This window comes from Boleophthalmus pectinirostris, unplaced genomic scaffold (assembly GCF_026225935.1).
Source record: "Boleophthalmus pectinirostris isolate CB_2022bp ecotype Guang Dong unplaced genomic scaffold, ASM2622593v1 HiC_scaffold_4, whole genome shotgun sequence".
Taxonomy (NCBI): Eukaryota; Metazoa; Chordata; class Actinopteri; order Gobiiformes; family Gobiidae; genus Boleophthalmus; species Boleophthalmus pectinirostris.
In genome coordinates, this window is record NW_026571353.1 from 41,718,711 (window position 1) to 41,734,224 (window position 15,514).

General features: G+C 41.7%; 1 protein-coding gene across 3 annotated transcripts in view; it reads right to left on the minus strand.

Annotated features, from left to right (window-relative positions):
• Positions 1-2,788: 2,788 nt before the first annotated feature.
• The window catches only part of LOC110170692 (phosphatidylinositol 3-kinase regulatory subunit alpha), a 49,002-nt gene continuing 36,276 nt past the window's right edge, over positions 2,789-15,514 (minus strand). For 2 of the 3 annotated variants that reach the window (XM_055161849.1, XM_055161850.1), the window contains 6 exons: positions 14,396-14,521; positions 12,631-12,773; positions 9,800-9,976; positions 8,865-8,939; positions 6,935-7,105; positions 2,789-6,090 (listed from right to left, as the gene is read on the minus strand). In XM_055161849.1, the coding sequence (XP_055017824.1) occupies positions 5,901-6,090; positions 6,935-7,105; positions 8,865-8,939; positions 9,800-9,976; positions 12,631-12,773; positions 14,396-14,521 (882 nt within the window). In that variant the 3' untranslated portion in view covers positions 2,789-5,900. The remainder of the gene's footprint in view (positions 6,091-6,934; positions 7,106-8,864; positions 8,940-9,799; positions 9,977-12,630; positions 12,774-14,395; positions 14,522-15,514) is intronic. The other variant, XR_008633251.1, reaches the window with a different exon arrangement.

Sequence of the window (15,514 nt, forward strand, 5' to 3'; positions counted from 1 at the left end):
ACCTGCATTAAAAGGCCCTGAAGATTACAATTATTACAATATTTTGTCTCTTTCATTTACAGTGAGTCGTAAGTGAAACTGTAAACTCAAACTTTCCGTTCAGACGCTGTTTTTCGTTCTTGGATTTCTGTTTAACAGAGTTTGGTGTTATCAGTACTTTTTTACTTCAGCCTAAACCCTTTCGGTCATGATCCAGGGGTTTGGAGTCTGTGTTTTATTTAGTTTTGTTTTGTAATGCTGCAAAATGACACAATAAACTTCTACTAGAAAAATACAAAACAAAACAAGTGAAATCCTCCAGGTGAGGTCGTCCTGACCAGGCCCTGCTCCAGGAACAGAGACGGGGGCAGAACTGCGGCGCTCACTGCCCCAGACACACTGAAGAACGGGTCAAATGCAGGAATAATAATAAAGAGCATCTTAACCTTAAAACAGGTGCTGCACTTAAATGACTAAAATAAAGTGAAGTGATTGTAGAAGGAGGCAGAGCTTTCAGACTTTCAGACATGTGAATATAAAGCACAGAGTTTGTGGAGTTTCTCTGATAAACAGACTGAATATTTCTAGTTCTAAAGTCAAACACAAGTGGAGTTTTTGGGCCAAACCCTTCACCTGAGATTTGGAGATAATCAAACTGGAACAGAATGTAATTAAACAGGTTCAGTGAGGAGGTCTGGGATGTTTTTTTATCTTTATTTCCTGGTGCAGGTCACATGTTGTGGTGGAAAGGAGGAGGGGTCGGTTATAGCTGCAGTTCAGATGATCAGATTCTGTCAGTCTGTAGATAAACGCACGATCACCACGTCCTGTAAAGTTCTGATATGAGGGACATTTATGAGACAAACTAAAGACACAAACATTAACATTTCAAATGATTTCAAATCAGACTTGATTCTGTTATAATGGAAAAGGCTGGACACCAGTTTCCATACAGTAAAAACTATAATAATAAATACTTAAAGTTTGTGTTTTCTTCTAATAAGACACGTTTGGAAAAAGCTAAATAGTTTATTTCCCTGTTTACATGTTTGGGCAGTAACACTTCACCTTCCTCAGAGGTGTGTCTGTGTGACGTGTCTCTTATCAGTTGTTCAGGTGTGGTCAGTTTGACAGATTTGACAGATCGATCAGACTAAAGTCAAAAACCCTCAGTGAAAGACTCTTTAAAGGTGCACTGTGTAACTTTTCAGGTGGAGAGTGTATGTGGTTTCCATGGCGATGCTATAATAATAATGCATTAGTCTTATGCAGCATTTTTCCAGATGCTCAGATTCGCTTTACAGTTTGGTGCATTATTCACTCACTCCACACTGTGGTGGTAAACTATTACTGTCACAGCCGCCCTGGGGCAGACTGACAGAAGTGAGGCTGCCAATCTGCACCATCGGCCCCTCCCACCACCATCAACATCACTCACACTCGCTCCACTTTCATACAAGGCAATGTGGGTGAAGTGCCTTGCCTAAGGACACAACAACAGTGTTTTAGCCCTGACGCCGCCTGCACTTGCTCTGGTTGGATTGTGTCTTTGGGGTGAAGCAGGAGTTGTTGGAGTTTAGTGTGTGGTTTTATTATTGCACTGATGTTGTGTTTTTGGTTGTTTTTCTTTTGTTTTTGTTAATTTTTTCCCTGTAGTTTTCCTTTTTGTGTGTCCCATGTGGGATATTGGCCTCGTCTGAGTGTGATGTGTGAAACATTTCAGATAAAGCTTCTACAGCACAAGAAGACAAAATATATTTTTTAAACATAATAATAAATACTATTGTAATGTAACACCAAATAATGACCGTGTCTAACTGGAATGAACTCACTGAAGTTTAAATACCCTGCAGAGTGAAGTTGGCTTCATAAATGATTTTAATTGTTTTTAACTGGACACTGTAAAATGTGCGTATGTGTGTATGTGTATGTGTGTGTGTATGTGTCACCTGAATCACTGTAAAACATTACTCTAATATGCCTTGTCAACTTTTTATTTTCAAAATTTGAAAAAGTCCCCTGGAGATCAAATTTCATGAGAAAGTGTGCGTCGTGTGTGGGACATTTTGGAAAACTGTGTATGCAGGGTCCCCACAAGGATATATCCCAAACAATACTGTGTGTATTCCTATAATTATAATTAGAATATTGGGGCCTCACAAGGATCAGTTCCAAACAGTAAAGTGTGTATTTCTATTATTTTACCAGATCAACGAATCAAAAAAGATAAATTATCGTATTTATTATTAGTAAATTTCTGTGCAATAGTGAAAAATACAATGAGTTTTAAAGCTGTTGTAACACCGAAAACTGTTGAGTAGTAGGCTGCCACGATTTATGCACAATATGATCAAAATACATGAAGTCGGATCAGAAACTAGATTCTCTCTAGAAGATGAAATAAACAGTGCCAAATAAAACAAGACAAAATGATGGTGCTTCCCAAAAAGGCAGAGTGTTATTGAGACATTTATACAATACTGACAGTTTTAAGTGCACTTGAGTCATGGTAAAAGGGACAAGAACTGACTTTTTTTTTTTTAGCTATCAAACTATAGATTTTCTGAAAGTTCCGGTGCATTGTTACATCTTGGTGAGGGTCCCTGGTCACTACGGGCGAGTCACGTCACGTCGTTTCTCCTCCCGCCCACTAGGAGCATCGTTTAGTGACACTAATAGACCCTTCACCAGCTTACGGCGCTCGGGCTTAAATATCACTGCAGAGACCTGAAAATGAAATGAACATGTGTAAAAAACTAACAAAATGTGCATTAAATTCAGCAACAGCATTTAGTGAAAGACAAACACATTTCAGATCATTAGGATTTTATTTGTTCAGATCAGAGGTTAAAATGACAAAACCGTTTGAAAATACAGAGAGCGGAAAAACACAAAAACACCTCCAGGTTTGGTCCTGAAACTCAAACACAAATCTCTTTGAATCTCAACTGGTTTTAGTGGAATTTTATGGAGATTTAAAAATGTCAACACTTCACTTTTATTAGGTTTTTTTTCAACTTCTACATTTTGGTTTTTATTTTCAGGTCAAAGCTTATTTTTTAATCTTTGTTTAATGCTACAGGAACAATAATTTAGGTCAAAGAGCAGAACTAGAACACAAAACTTCTTTTTTTTAAACTCATTTTGTCCAAAGGTTTTCATAAAATACAGATTTTATTTGAAGTTTAGAGACTCGGTGTTGGTCTGAACTTTTTAAAAAGGTGCCACAGTCTGAACTCGTGTCTCCAGACTCTGTGCGTCGTTCGTTTGTTTTTCAATATAAAATCAAAAATAAGAAAATGAAAATGTCAAACTTCTGAACCGCATACGGACTGAACCAGGACTGATCCAGGTCCGGGACCAGACCAGGACTGAGACCAGGACCAGACCAGACTGAGGCCAGGACTGAGGATGGGACTGAGACAGAGACCAGGCCGGGACTGAGGCCGGGACTGAGACCGGGACTGAGACCGGGACTGAGACCAAGACCAGACCGAGACCAGGCCAGGACCAGACCGGAGGCTCAGGGTCCCCGGCCGGAGCTTGAAGCTGAGGCTCGGAGTCCGCTCTGGTCCCGCTCTGGTCCCGCTCTGGTCCCGGACCTGGATCAGTCCTGGTTCAGTCTGACATCACAGCCACAGAAGTCATGTAAACAGGAAACGGTCGTTATCAGTTTTTTCCATTTTTCATTAAACACAAAATCGAAAACTTAAAAAATGAATCATTCATCTGTTTTTTTCATTTTCTTATTTTTGGTTTTATATTGAAAAACGAATAACACACGAATTCTCCAGAAACAAAACACCAAATTAGAACCAACATCATCATGTCCAATGTTTAAACCGTAACTTAACATCAAAGTTAGTTTCCAGTAAAAAGTGAATTTGATTTGAATTTGTTTGGAGACACAGAGGTCACACGTTTATTAAATTTAAACTCAAAATCCAACACATCCTTCAAATTCTTCGTTTAACTCTTGTTCTAATTGTGGTTCAGCTTTTTACGACGAACAAACGTTATTTTATTTTCAATCCGCTGGAGGTGATTCACTCAATTTGAACAAAAAATGTACAATTTCAGATGAAATTTCGAACCAAATCCATCTTAAGTTCAGTCACGTTTCAAGTCCAACATCCAGAAAAAGTCTGTAATCGTTCCGTACGTTTGTGAATCTTGAGGTGAAAATGTGTTGTTGTGTTAAATTAAAACAAAAGTTCAAACATGCTGCGAAAAAAAAAAAAAAAAGTGATATCTGGAGAATCGTTTCGTTTCAGAATCGGCCGCTCACGTTCATCCTTTTGGTTTTGAGTCACAGTGTTTTTCTTTCCTTAAAAAGTTCAACGTTTTATTTCCTGTAACGAGCCGAAGTCTTGTCTCAAAAGTCTTTAAAAAGTCCAGAAATCCAGCGTTTCGGTTTCGAGTTCTCCGGTTTTCCGACGCCGAGGTTCAAACTCGATGAGACGTGAACAAAAAGTGAAGTTTAGAGGAACAAATTCGTTTTTTTTTTTTCACAGAATCTTGATTTAACTTAATACACAAGGTAAAGCAAAGTCCTGTTACGTGAACGTTTGTTGTAACAGCTCCGAGTCGTTGATGTTCTTGTGTCCTCGGGCAAGAAACGTCAACGCCGCGGTCTGTTCGGGTGCGTTATTGTGGAGAGCGGCAGCCAGGTCTGCGTCGGTCCGCCCCGGGGCAGCTGCGGCACAGAGGGATGAACCAAACCGAAAAGAGAAAAAGAGTTTTAAAGAGCTCATTTTTACACCATTTTCTCGTGTTTTGCTTCGTTCACACATGTTCTAACGCACAAACCCTGCACATTTAGGGTTCATCTCTTAACAGAAAACGCGCCGTTACACCTCGTGATGTCATCATGTGGTAACACAGGAAGTAGTCCTTCAGCACAGTCCGTAACTCTCCGCCTTCGCTGTCGTTTTTAGTCCCGCTTCAGTGTTTTGTACGAACAGAAATGAGGGGAAAACCACTTCTTCTCCGCACATCGTCTTAACTTAACAAACGTCAAAATGTTTCAAAGCTTAAAATATCGCGTCGGACGAGTAAACGAACGACCCGTCTCGTCTGAATCGTCCGTTTAAAAGCGCAGCTCAACTCGACTCTCGTTCACCTTTGCAAAGCGCATTTAATCCGACGTGTCTGAGTCCAAAAATCTGTACAAGTGTTGCAGAGGTGATGAAGTGTTATTGATCGGTGAGAAATTTAAATATAAGCTTCCTCTGTCCATATTTGGGCGCGTCCTGTCCATAGTAGAGTGTGTTCAGTCCATATATGGCTCTGAATGGTACAGTTCTGCGCTTGTACATGTCTGAACTGTCCATATTTGGGCGTATCAGTCCATATATGGAGTGTGCTGTCCATATTTGGGCATGTGTTTTCCATATTTGGGCGTATATGGGTGTTGGGATCTCCTGACTTCTCCATATTTGGGCAAATTCAGTCCATATATGGTGTGTTTTTTACATATATGGAGTGTTTTGTCCATATTTGGGCGTGTTCTGGCGTTGCAATCACCTGCATTGTCCATATTTGGACGTGCCGGGTCCGTGTGTGGGCGTGTTTGGGCGTGCTGGGTCTGTGTATGGGTGTGCCGGGTCTGTGTGTGGGCATGTTTGGGCGTGTTTGGGCGTGCCTGGGTGTGCCGGGTCTGTGTATGGGTGTGCTGGGTCTGTGTGTGGGTGTGTTTGGGCGTACCGGGTCCATGTGTGGGCGTGCTGGGTCTGTGTGTGTGCGCATTTGGGTGTGCCGGGTCCGTGTTTGGGCGTGCCGGGTCCGTGTTTGGGCGTGCCGGGTCCGTGTTTGGGCGTGTTTGGGCGTGCCGGGTGCGGGTCGGTGCTTGGGCGTTCTGGGTCTGGATCTGCGCCTGCCGGGTCTGGGTCCGGGTCCGGGTCGGTGTCGGGGCGCGGGGGTCACCGGCGCTGCTGGCTGTAGACGGGGAAGGCCAGCGTGACGTTGAGCGAGTCGTTGTGTTGGACCAGAGACGTGTGCTGGTAGTGCAGGACCAGCTCCTTCAGAGACGAGTACAGATTGTACGGCTCCGCGAATCCAAAACCGCTGCTCGTTTTGTTGATGACGCAGTGTTTCACCTCCCCGTCCACCCTGAAGAAACACACACCAAAAACACACCACAACATGAGTCAGATGCCCTCCCAATACACTCTACTCTAATATACAGTACTCTAATATACAGTACTCTAATATACAGTACTCTAATATACAGTACTCTAATACACAGTACTCTAATATACAGTACTCTAATATACTGCATCACTATATACTGTATCACTGTGGTGGTAGACTGAGATGGACAGGACTAAACCAAGACTAAACCCAGGACTAAGCCAAGACTAAAACAGTACTAAAACGAGACTAAACCAGGTCTAAACCAGGACTAAACCAGGACTAAAACGAGACTAAAACGAGACTAAAACTAGACTAATCCGAGACTAAACCCAGGACTAAGCCAAGACTAAAACAGGACTAAAACGGGACTAAGACAAGAGTACAGCCAAGACTAAACCGGGACTAAGACGAGACTAAACCAAGACTAAACCAGGACTAAACCAGGACTAAACCAAGACTAAACCAGGACTAAACCAGGACTAAACCAAGACTAAACCAAGACTAAACCAGGACTAAACCAAGACTAAACCAAGACTAAGCCAGGACTAAGGCCAGGACTAAGGCCAAGACTAAGGCCAAGACTAAGGCCAAGACTAAGGCAGGACTAAACCAGGACTAAACCGGGTTGAGATTTGACTGCTGTTTGTCTCTGTTTATAATGACTCCAGCTTTTTTAAATAAAACTACAAATGAAAATAAATAAAAACTTGTGTGTTTCCTGTTGGAGTTTGTAAAAACACCAGAGAAAGATTCAGAAAACTCCTCCAACATGAACTCTGAGTTAAACGTGTCAAAGTGTTTGAAAGTGTTGTGGACGTACACGACGGAGCAGGCGTAGCAGCCCGGTTTGGAGCTCTCCCGGACCAGGAAAGTCCCGTCTCTTTTTCCCCGGAGCAGAGACTCGGCCTGAGTCCGGTTTATGTTTCCCAAACGCCACAGACGCTCGTCGTGATGAGGCAGGTCCTCCTCGTCCTCCACCAGACTGTACTCACTGAGGAGAGGACACAACACGGGTCAGAACACGGGTCAGAACCTCAAACACACAAACTGAACTCACTGAGGACACAACACGGGTCAGAACCTCAGTTACAGAGAGGAGATTACACTTCTATGAGGTTACCGTATTTTCCGCACTATTAGTCGCTCTGGATTATAAGTCTCACTGTCATTAAATGGTCTATTTTCAAACCTTTTTTGCAAATAAACCGCGTGGGACTTTAAAGGAAACCCAACAGTGTGATGGGTGAGTGGTTTTGTTTGTTTGTTCCTTCACGGTGACTCTGGGCTTTGGTCAGTTGTGGCGTGTAGGGAGGGTGTGTCTGGGACCAACGGATTGTCGGCGTGTTCGCAGTGACTCAGTTGTTCAGTCGTGTCTAGAAGTGGCACATTGCGCTCACTTTTTCAGTTCATTCCTCTGTTCCGTTCCTCGTCGGTGTGGAGTGATGAGTGTGTCTGTGGGTGTGTTTCGCCGTGCGGTCGCTGTCTGCTCCGTGTGTGTTGGCGTGTGCTGCGGGTGGTGTGTGTTTGCAGTTTACTGAAGTCGCGCTGGGACACCAGAGTGGATTTGTGTATAGGGCGCTCTGCATTGCGGGGCACGGCCATTTTTTGATGCGGTTAGAGGCCTGAGAGCGTGTCTAATGACCTGGAAAATACGGTACACTTCACATATTTACATCACCATGTTATCTTTTTATTGTACTGAAAATGTTAGATCGGTTAGATTATTTTAAACACACATGAGTGAAATCTAAAACTTCTTCAGGCACGTTTTTGATATAAGATTTTGCAGATTTTCATTATTTTCCTCTTACATATATGTGCAAAAATACAAATACATTCATTCTCTTAAGAGTCTGGGATCAAAACTCAAACTTCAAAATCATCAAATCAGAAATCTGTCATAAAGACTTGACACTAACGCACAGACAGACGCTCTTAAATCAACTTAACCTGCACTGATTTTACATCAACAGAACATTTGGATCCGTTTATGATGCTGTTTTTGATGCTGCCGAAAATCTGAACCTGAGTACAGTAGTTCTGTGTATTTTTATACTGAAATGACAAGTTATAATTTTGGAATACATGCATAAATACATATGTGCCAACAAAAGATATGACTTCAGTTTTACATTAAAGAAGCAAACTCATACTTTATAAAAAATATTATAAAACTGATTTTCAATTCAATTAAACACTTAAGGCTCCTCATTAAGAGTGATAAAAACAAACTGTATGTTCAAAGAGAAATCTAATTTATTCTGTTTTGTTTTCATTGTGTAAAAACAGTGTTTGCCCAAGGGCACAGTGGCAGTAATGAGAGTAATGAGAGTAATGAGAGTAATGAGAGTAATGAGAGTAATGAGAGTAATGAGAGTAATGAGAGTAATAAGAGTAATAAGAGTAATGAGAGTAATGAGAGTAATGAGAGTAATGAGAGTAATAAGAGTAATGAGAGTAATGAGAGTAATAAGAGTAATGAGAGTAATGAGAGTAATAAGAGTAATGAGAGTAATGAGAGTAATGAGAGTAATAAGAGTAATGAGAGTAATAAGAGTAATGAGAGTAATGAGAGTAATGAGAGTAATGAGAGTAATGAGAGTAATAGAGTAATGAGAGTAATGAGAGTAATAAGAGTAATAGAGTAATAGTAATTAGAGTAATAGAGTAATGAGAGTAATAAGAGTAATGAGAGTAATGAGAGTAATAAGAGTAATGAGAGTAATAAGAGTAGAAGGGGCTGTACTCACTCCTCTGTGGTCTCGTTCTTTAGTCCCAGCCATTCGTTGAGTTTCCTCTGTCGGACTCCTTTCTGTGTCAGCCACCTGAAAAACACAAAACACACATTTTAAAACACAAAACACATTTTATACAAACACATTTAAAGAGTTAAATAAGGAAAACGTAAAAGCTGTTCAGACTGTGCAGGGACTAAAGAGAAAGGTGAAAAAACAAAAACAGGTTTTCAGTTTCTCTGCCCAGAAAATTAAATATATAATTAAAATTTTCTCAGTGTTTAAAATGACCAGCTGTAAAATCATCTGAATCCCGAAGGTCCAGAGTTTAAATGAGCTTTGACTTCTCGGTCTCTGACTAACTCAGGAGGGGGCAGTTCTTATTTCAAGAGGCCACACAAGACACTAAATATTGTTGAGGCCAAAATGCTGAACTAAATTCTATATAATATTGCTTGTATTTCTTTATAAAAAGCAGTAAATAGCATTGTTTTGTGAGGTTGTATGTAATTTAAAAAACACCTCTAAAATAAAAGCAATGCAGCTTTAGTCTATGTATGAGGTACAATTATAAAATATGTTTATTTTGTAATTCTAAACCTAGACCTTAAACAGGCTGATCAGAGTCAAACAAAGAGCCGTATGTGGCCCCGGAGCTGCACGACGCTCAGGTCTGTAATAACTGGTGTTTGGGTCCCCATGTGGCAGCTCCATGTAACTGCACTTGGACTGTTGCACTTTACAGTTTTTAATTTAAATATTCTGCTTAACACTTGAACGAGATTTACATGAGGCACCGGTCTGGTTAAAGTGTGAGGTACCAGTCGGGTTAAAGTGTGACTCACATGAGGTACCGGTCTGGTTAAAGTGTGAGGTACCGGTCTGGTTAAAGTGTGAGGTACCGGTCGGGTTAAAGTGTGAGGTACCAGTCTGGTTAAAGTGCGACTCACATGAGGTACTGGTCTCTGGTCTTCCTCAGCTGGATCAGATCGGGTTTGATGCTGTTCATCTTTTTGTCGATCTCTCTGTAATCCGCCGCTTGCTTCTTCAGGTCGACCTCCAGGTGGCGTTTACTGTCCACGATCTCAGAGATACGAGACTTCAGCTTGTCGTAGTTTTCCATGATCCTGAAACACATTTAACAGAAGCACAGCGTGAAGAAAACTGAACTAAAATGCAGCTTTTTCCTTTCCTGCAAAGCAAAATGGTGACTTTTTATCATTATTATTTTGGTTTCCTACACTGTTCTAATCTAAAAATCTCATGCAAATTTGATATTTAAGGATTTATATCAGATTTATCTTGGAGCCAGATCAGGATCAAGTTCATTGAAGTGCGTTATAAAGAGGTAACTTCAGTCGTGCACTTCCTCTTTGCTCTTGTTTAAATCCACCAGTGTCATTTCTGCAGCTGAACAGCAGGAGGCGTTTGAGTTTGTTTTATCTCGGTCTCACTCAGTCCGGTGTTAAACGTCATTACAAACACTGATGACATTTCATACAGAGACAGAAGAGCAGAGATTCTCAAACAGAAAAAACTGTGGAGCCTCCACAGTCTAAAATTCTCCTCCAGAGTCTAGATTTTAGTGTAACAAAATCTCACTGTGTTGCTCCTTGTGTTGTCATTAACATAAAAAGTAACTTCACTGTTCAAAAAGACTTAAATATGACATACAGATAAAAATTGAAGATGCACAAATTGTATGAAAGAAAATCATTAATATAGAAAGTAGGGATGGGCATTCAATTAAATTTTCTTTATCGATCGTCGGAAGAAATAACGATCAATTATCGATTAATCATTAATGTTTTTATATTAAAATGATAATTATTATTTCTATCTGCACTAATCTGCATAAATAAATTCAACTTTACGACATATAAACATAACGACTCTAGATCCACATCAGCTGTTTGACATTATAATGTGTTTAATTCAGTTTTGTTCAAATCTCACAGAAACAAAACTTAAAACCACATCACTAATTTACATAAACTAAGTGAAGATAAAACTCCAGCTCTTGTGTCGCTGATGTGGTTCAACTTGTGTTGGATTAAAAGACATGACTCAGGTGAATACAGGTCAGTGTGACCAGATTTGTGTTTGTCAAAACCAGGACAGCGTACGGGGGGAGGGGGGCGGGGCCTCGTCATCCACATTGAGCGACTCTCACCTGGAAAAACTTTCATGTTTTTCTGTGTCCTGGTGAACTTTTTCTCACTGGACACTGACACATATGTGCTGCTTTACACACTGTGCACATGGACTCACACTTTTCTTGTACAAATCATCGTTAAATCCACATTTGTGCTTCAGCGTGTTGCAGACTGACCCACTGTTTGTGTTTTCCTCCTTCTGATGCAGAGACACATGTACACACCTGTTTGTCTCCGGACACGGACATTTGGCCGCCCAACACTACACACAGCGACCTACATTCGGTTTGTCGATTAAAAATGAACGTAATCGATTAACTTCTTAATGATCAATTATCGGTTAATCGACTAATCATGCCCATCCCTAATAGAAAGTATTTGTACCACTTTAGTCTGAACTAAATCTACGGGAAACACTCATGAAAGTAAAACAGATCGGGCGTCGTGTTGTTGTTCGCTGTGTTCATTGGTGTGAAATGCCAAAATGACGTCTTGAATAATCCCGTCCCCCCTGTGATGTCAGAAACATGCAGATCTGACCCATCAGAGGCTCAGAGTGGGTTAGACTAAATCTAGTGACGGGACAAATGAGTCGGAGCATTGATACTTGTGTGGAGCTCAGCGAGTGACGCCTGTGGAGCTCTGTCTGTGTGTTTCACTTGAACAAAAGTCACGTGACTGATGCATCTGCTGTGTCATCTGGTGCAGCTCGTGTCTGGAGCTCTGAGGCGGCTCCGAGCGAAGAGCGCGAGGTTCAAATGTGTCGCTGTGTCTCAAGTTCATCACAGAAGCACAGAGAAACAGAACACAGGCCTGTTCTGTGTGGCTCATTTTGATCAGTACCAACTGGAGCTCACTACTGATCTACTGAAAAAACTATATTATTTTTCTATTATCATTTTCACACCCAGTCACCTCATCATGTTTCATGTATTTGCAGACAATAGATGCATTAAGAATCTTGGACTTCTGGTCATTGCACAATCCACACTGGGAAGGATTTTCCGTAAAAGTGAGCATCAAACCTCCATGTTTGTTTTCCCAGTGGGATGAGTCTATTGTCAAAGTCGATCTTTTCAAGTCTTTTGAACCATATCACTTTTGTTTCTAGTTCGGATATTGTCATATTTTAGTTTTGGGATTCGGACATCGTTAATTGTGTGGTTGTTGGATCCTAACAGCGGAAAACAACTCAAGAAATTTGTTTGCGAACTCCATAAATGCAAAAGTGAATCAGATGTGTGTGACTCAAACCTCCGTTCAAACTGTTTCTCTTCCCAACGGAATTGAAAAATAGTGAAAGGTGAAGGCGATGGGCAGTAATCCCAATCCCATAACTAAAATACGACAATATCAGATTGTCGCTGGTTGTTGCTCTGACAAAGGAATAAAGGGTAAAGGGCATAATAAGCTCAAGCTTCAGCCTCCACCTTTTCGGTCTGTGTTTGTTAAATATGACTGTCTGTGAATTAATGTCAAAAAATACCTGTGACTGAAATAAATAAATAAATAATTTAAGGTATTCTTCACTGACACTAACCCCAGGCCTGTGTTACTGTGTGTAGGAGAAGTTTAACACAGAGACAGAAAAGTGTGTAAACGTGCTCTTTCTCTTTGGCTCGTACCTCTGGATCTCTTTGTCGTTGCCTTCGCGTCTGAACTTCTCGATGTACTCTTTGCTGAAGCGCTCCTGCGTCTGACACTGCTCCTCGAAGATCTTGATGGTCTCGTTGAAAGCGTCGATGGCCGTGCGCTTCATCTGGATCTCCTACGATCCAAACGCCAGAAGAGTCAACACAGTCAAGAAACGAGAGACAAACACACGAGAACGAGAGTCCACAGCACCGGGTTACAGCTTCAATCCCTGCTTCAGGTTTCAGCCAGTTGATACCTCGCAGCTGATGTGATTAACGTTTACCTGGGGGCTGTGACGCTAACTGTAGGCACTGCTCTGTCTGAGGCTTTGTCAAAAAGTTAGCCAAACAGGATCACGAACGCTCGGACTGATCACACGCTCCTGAAAACGTGCTCTTTAAATCTGTTCTCTTGAGTTTTCAGACAATCTTAAAACTTATTTGACAGCATTTGCCAATCTGTGCTTTGTGTCTCCATGGTAACCGCTGAAGATTCCACCATAGAGGTACAAGTCGTAGTAGTAGTAGAGATTTTGGAAGTTTTTCGAAATGTCTTAAAAGAAGCAGGGGATTTTTTTCACTATTTAGATCAACGTGTTCCTTTTACTGTTTTATATTCACCCAAAACAACAGATTCACATGTTTTATAAAGTTCAGTTCAGTTTTTGACGCTGTATTAAGTCCCCTCTCCCTTTGCTCCTCATGTTAAGTCACTCCCCCTTCAGAGCGCTATCACAACACACTGAGGAAAGAGGAGAGAGGGGCCAGGTTTCATATCTGACATCGACCGGTAAAGAAATGTGAAACTAACAAGTGGGAGCTTTAAAATAAACGTTTGGAGTGTGTGCGTATGTGCATGTGTGTGTTACTTGTTTGGTGTTTTTTTTTCATCCGCAACCGCGACACAAAACTCATCATTTGCCCACCGTTCATTTGCACCCAATGTTTTGACCAATTTTCCAAACCGCACTCGCCCGCCGTCCGCCCACTGATTTTAGAACAATCATACGGCAAACAAACTAAGGAGCATCGATAAAAACGCAAACTCGATAATAGCTCATTCATTCCAAAATTCGCTCACCGTGCATGTTCACATTCTTAATTGTCTTTAACTTCTTAGGTTCTTTTTAAAGAAGTATATAAGAAGACATAATGAACATCATTGGCTTCTTAATTGTCCGTAAAAACCCCAAACTTGCCTGGTTTTCTTGCGCAGTTAATTGACAGCGTTTTCCGACTATTTTTGAAGCTTCTTGCCTTCGTGTTGGATGTTGTTACATTCTGAACATTCTGCCATCGCCCGATGTTATTTCAAAGTCATAGCCTCACTCCATCGGTGTTTCCTTAAGTTTTAAATACCCCGAGTGGCAGCCTACGCTATAATGTCTGCGTGTTTTAAAATATAACTGATATCGAAAATAAATACACACATCATCTCATCCAGATGAACCTTTATTGAAATCAGGCAATGCCCACTTGATGTTCCAAATGAAATAGGCAAGAAAAAAATATGTCTAACTAAATAAATATGGCCCTATAGCCACTTCTGTTCATACAACAAGCACAGACTGAACAATGACACTCGTTTTTTCAGATGGAGGTAACTTAACAATATAGGCTATATAAATATATAACCGCCACCCGCTCAAATTAAATTTAAATATTTTTCGTCACGTCATCCGCCCGAATCCGCGCATCTCTAGTATCTGTGTGTGTGTTACCTGTTTTTAAGTGTGTTCATGTGTGTGTGTGTTACCTGTGAGGTTCTGGTGTACTCCTCGTAGAGTCGGTCGTACTCTCGGTTCTTCTCCTGATACTGGAGGTGATACTCGTGAAGCTTTTTCCCTACAGCCTCGATACTGTCCTCCTTCACCACCTGGTCCTGAAACAACACAACAACGCACACGTGAGACACAACAACGCACACACACGAGACAAAGGCTAACCACTCTGCCACAGTCACAGGGAGAACACACACACGTTCCACTCACATCAGCAGTCAAACCAGAACAGGGTGCGGCTCAGTCACTTCTTTTTGAGGAAGTTTCTGAGCAAATTATACTTTTTTGTAGTTTCTTTTACTACACTTGAGTAAAGATTGTGCTTCCTCTTCCCTCAGTGTGTGAGTCTCAGGTCGACGGCAGTTGGTGCATCAAACGATCCATTAGATCCAGAAGCTCTTAGTTATGTTGGTTTTTGTTGGTGTGAAAGCTTCAGTCACACTCGGACCCGCACTAAATCAAGTGGACTAAGACCTCAGAAAAGTGGTGGTCTCAGTCCGTTTGTCTCCATACCAAATGCCAAACTCTGGTCAGGGCCTCTGGTGAGACGCCAACTCAGGTCCAAACCAGAGACAGTAGATCCAAACCAACTGTTCCCAAAGCATCATGGGAGGGATGACTAATTATTTCCTTGCGCGCAGTGGGCCGGCTGGTGGGCACGCCCCGGTTTAGGGGAGTGGTGGGGGTCAGGGTCGGGTCTGGACGCCTGCCCTGCAAGTGTGAGCTCCCCGGGCCAGGCAGGATCTCAGGCGGGGTTCAAGAAACCGAGGTGAGGAGAGTCTTTGCAGGACGACCACCGGGTGAGACGCTGAGCCTCAAACTCGCTTCCCAGAGGTCTGTCACGCGGGAGAGCTTTGGCGTCTCCGAGTCACGTGCTTTGGAACTCGCTGTGCGCAGGAGCCTTGGAAATACGACAATGGGACCAGTTTTGTTTGGTTTGCAGGTGTGAAAGGAAAACACCGGAGTCTAGATGATACAGAAGAACTGTTTTACTGCCTGGTGTGGACCAAATAATCCAACTAAAGGTGTGAAAGTGTCCTAAAGTGACAAAAACTTTTATGTGACAATATGAAATGATTTGAACTTTTGTGTTT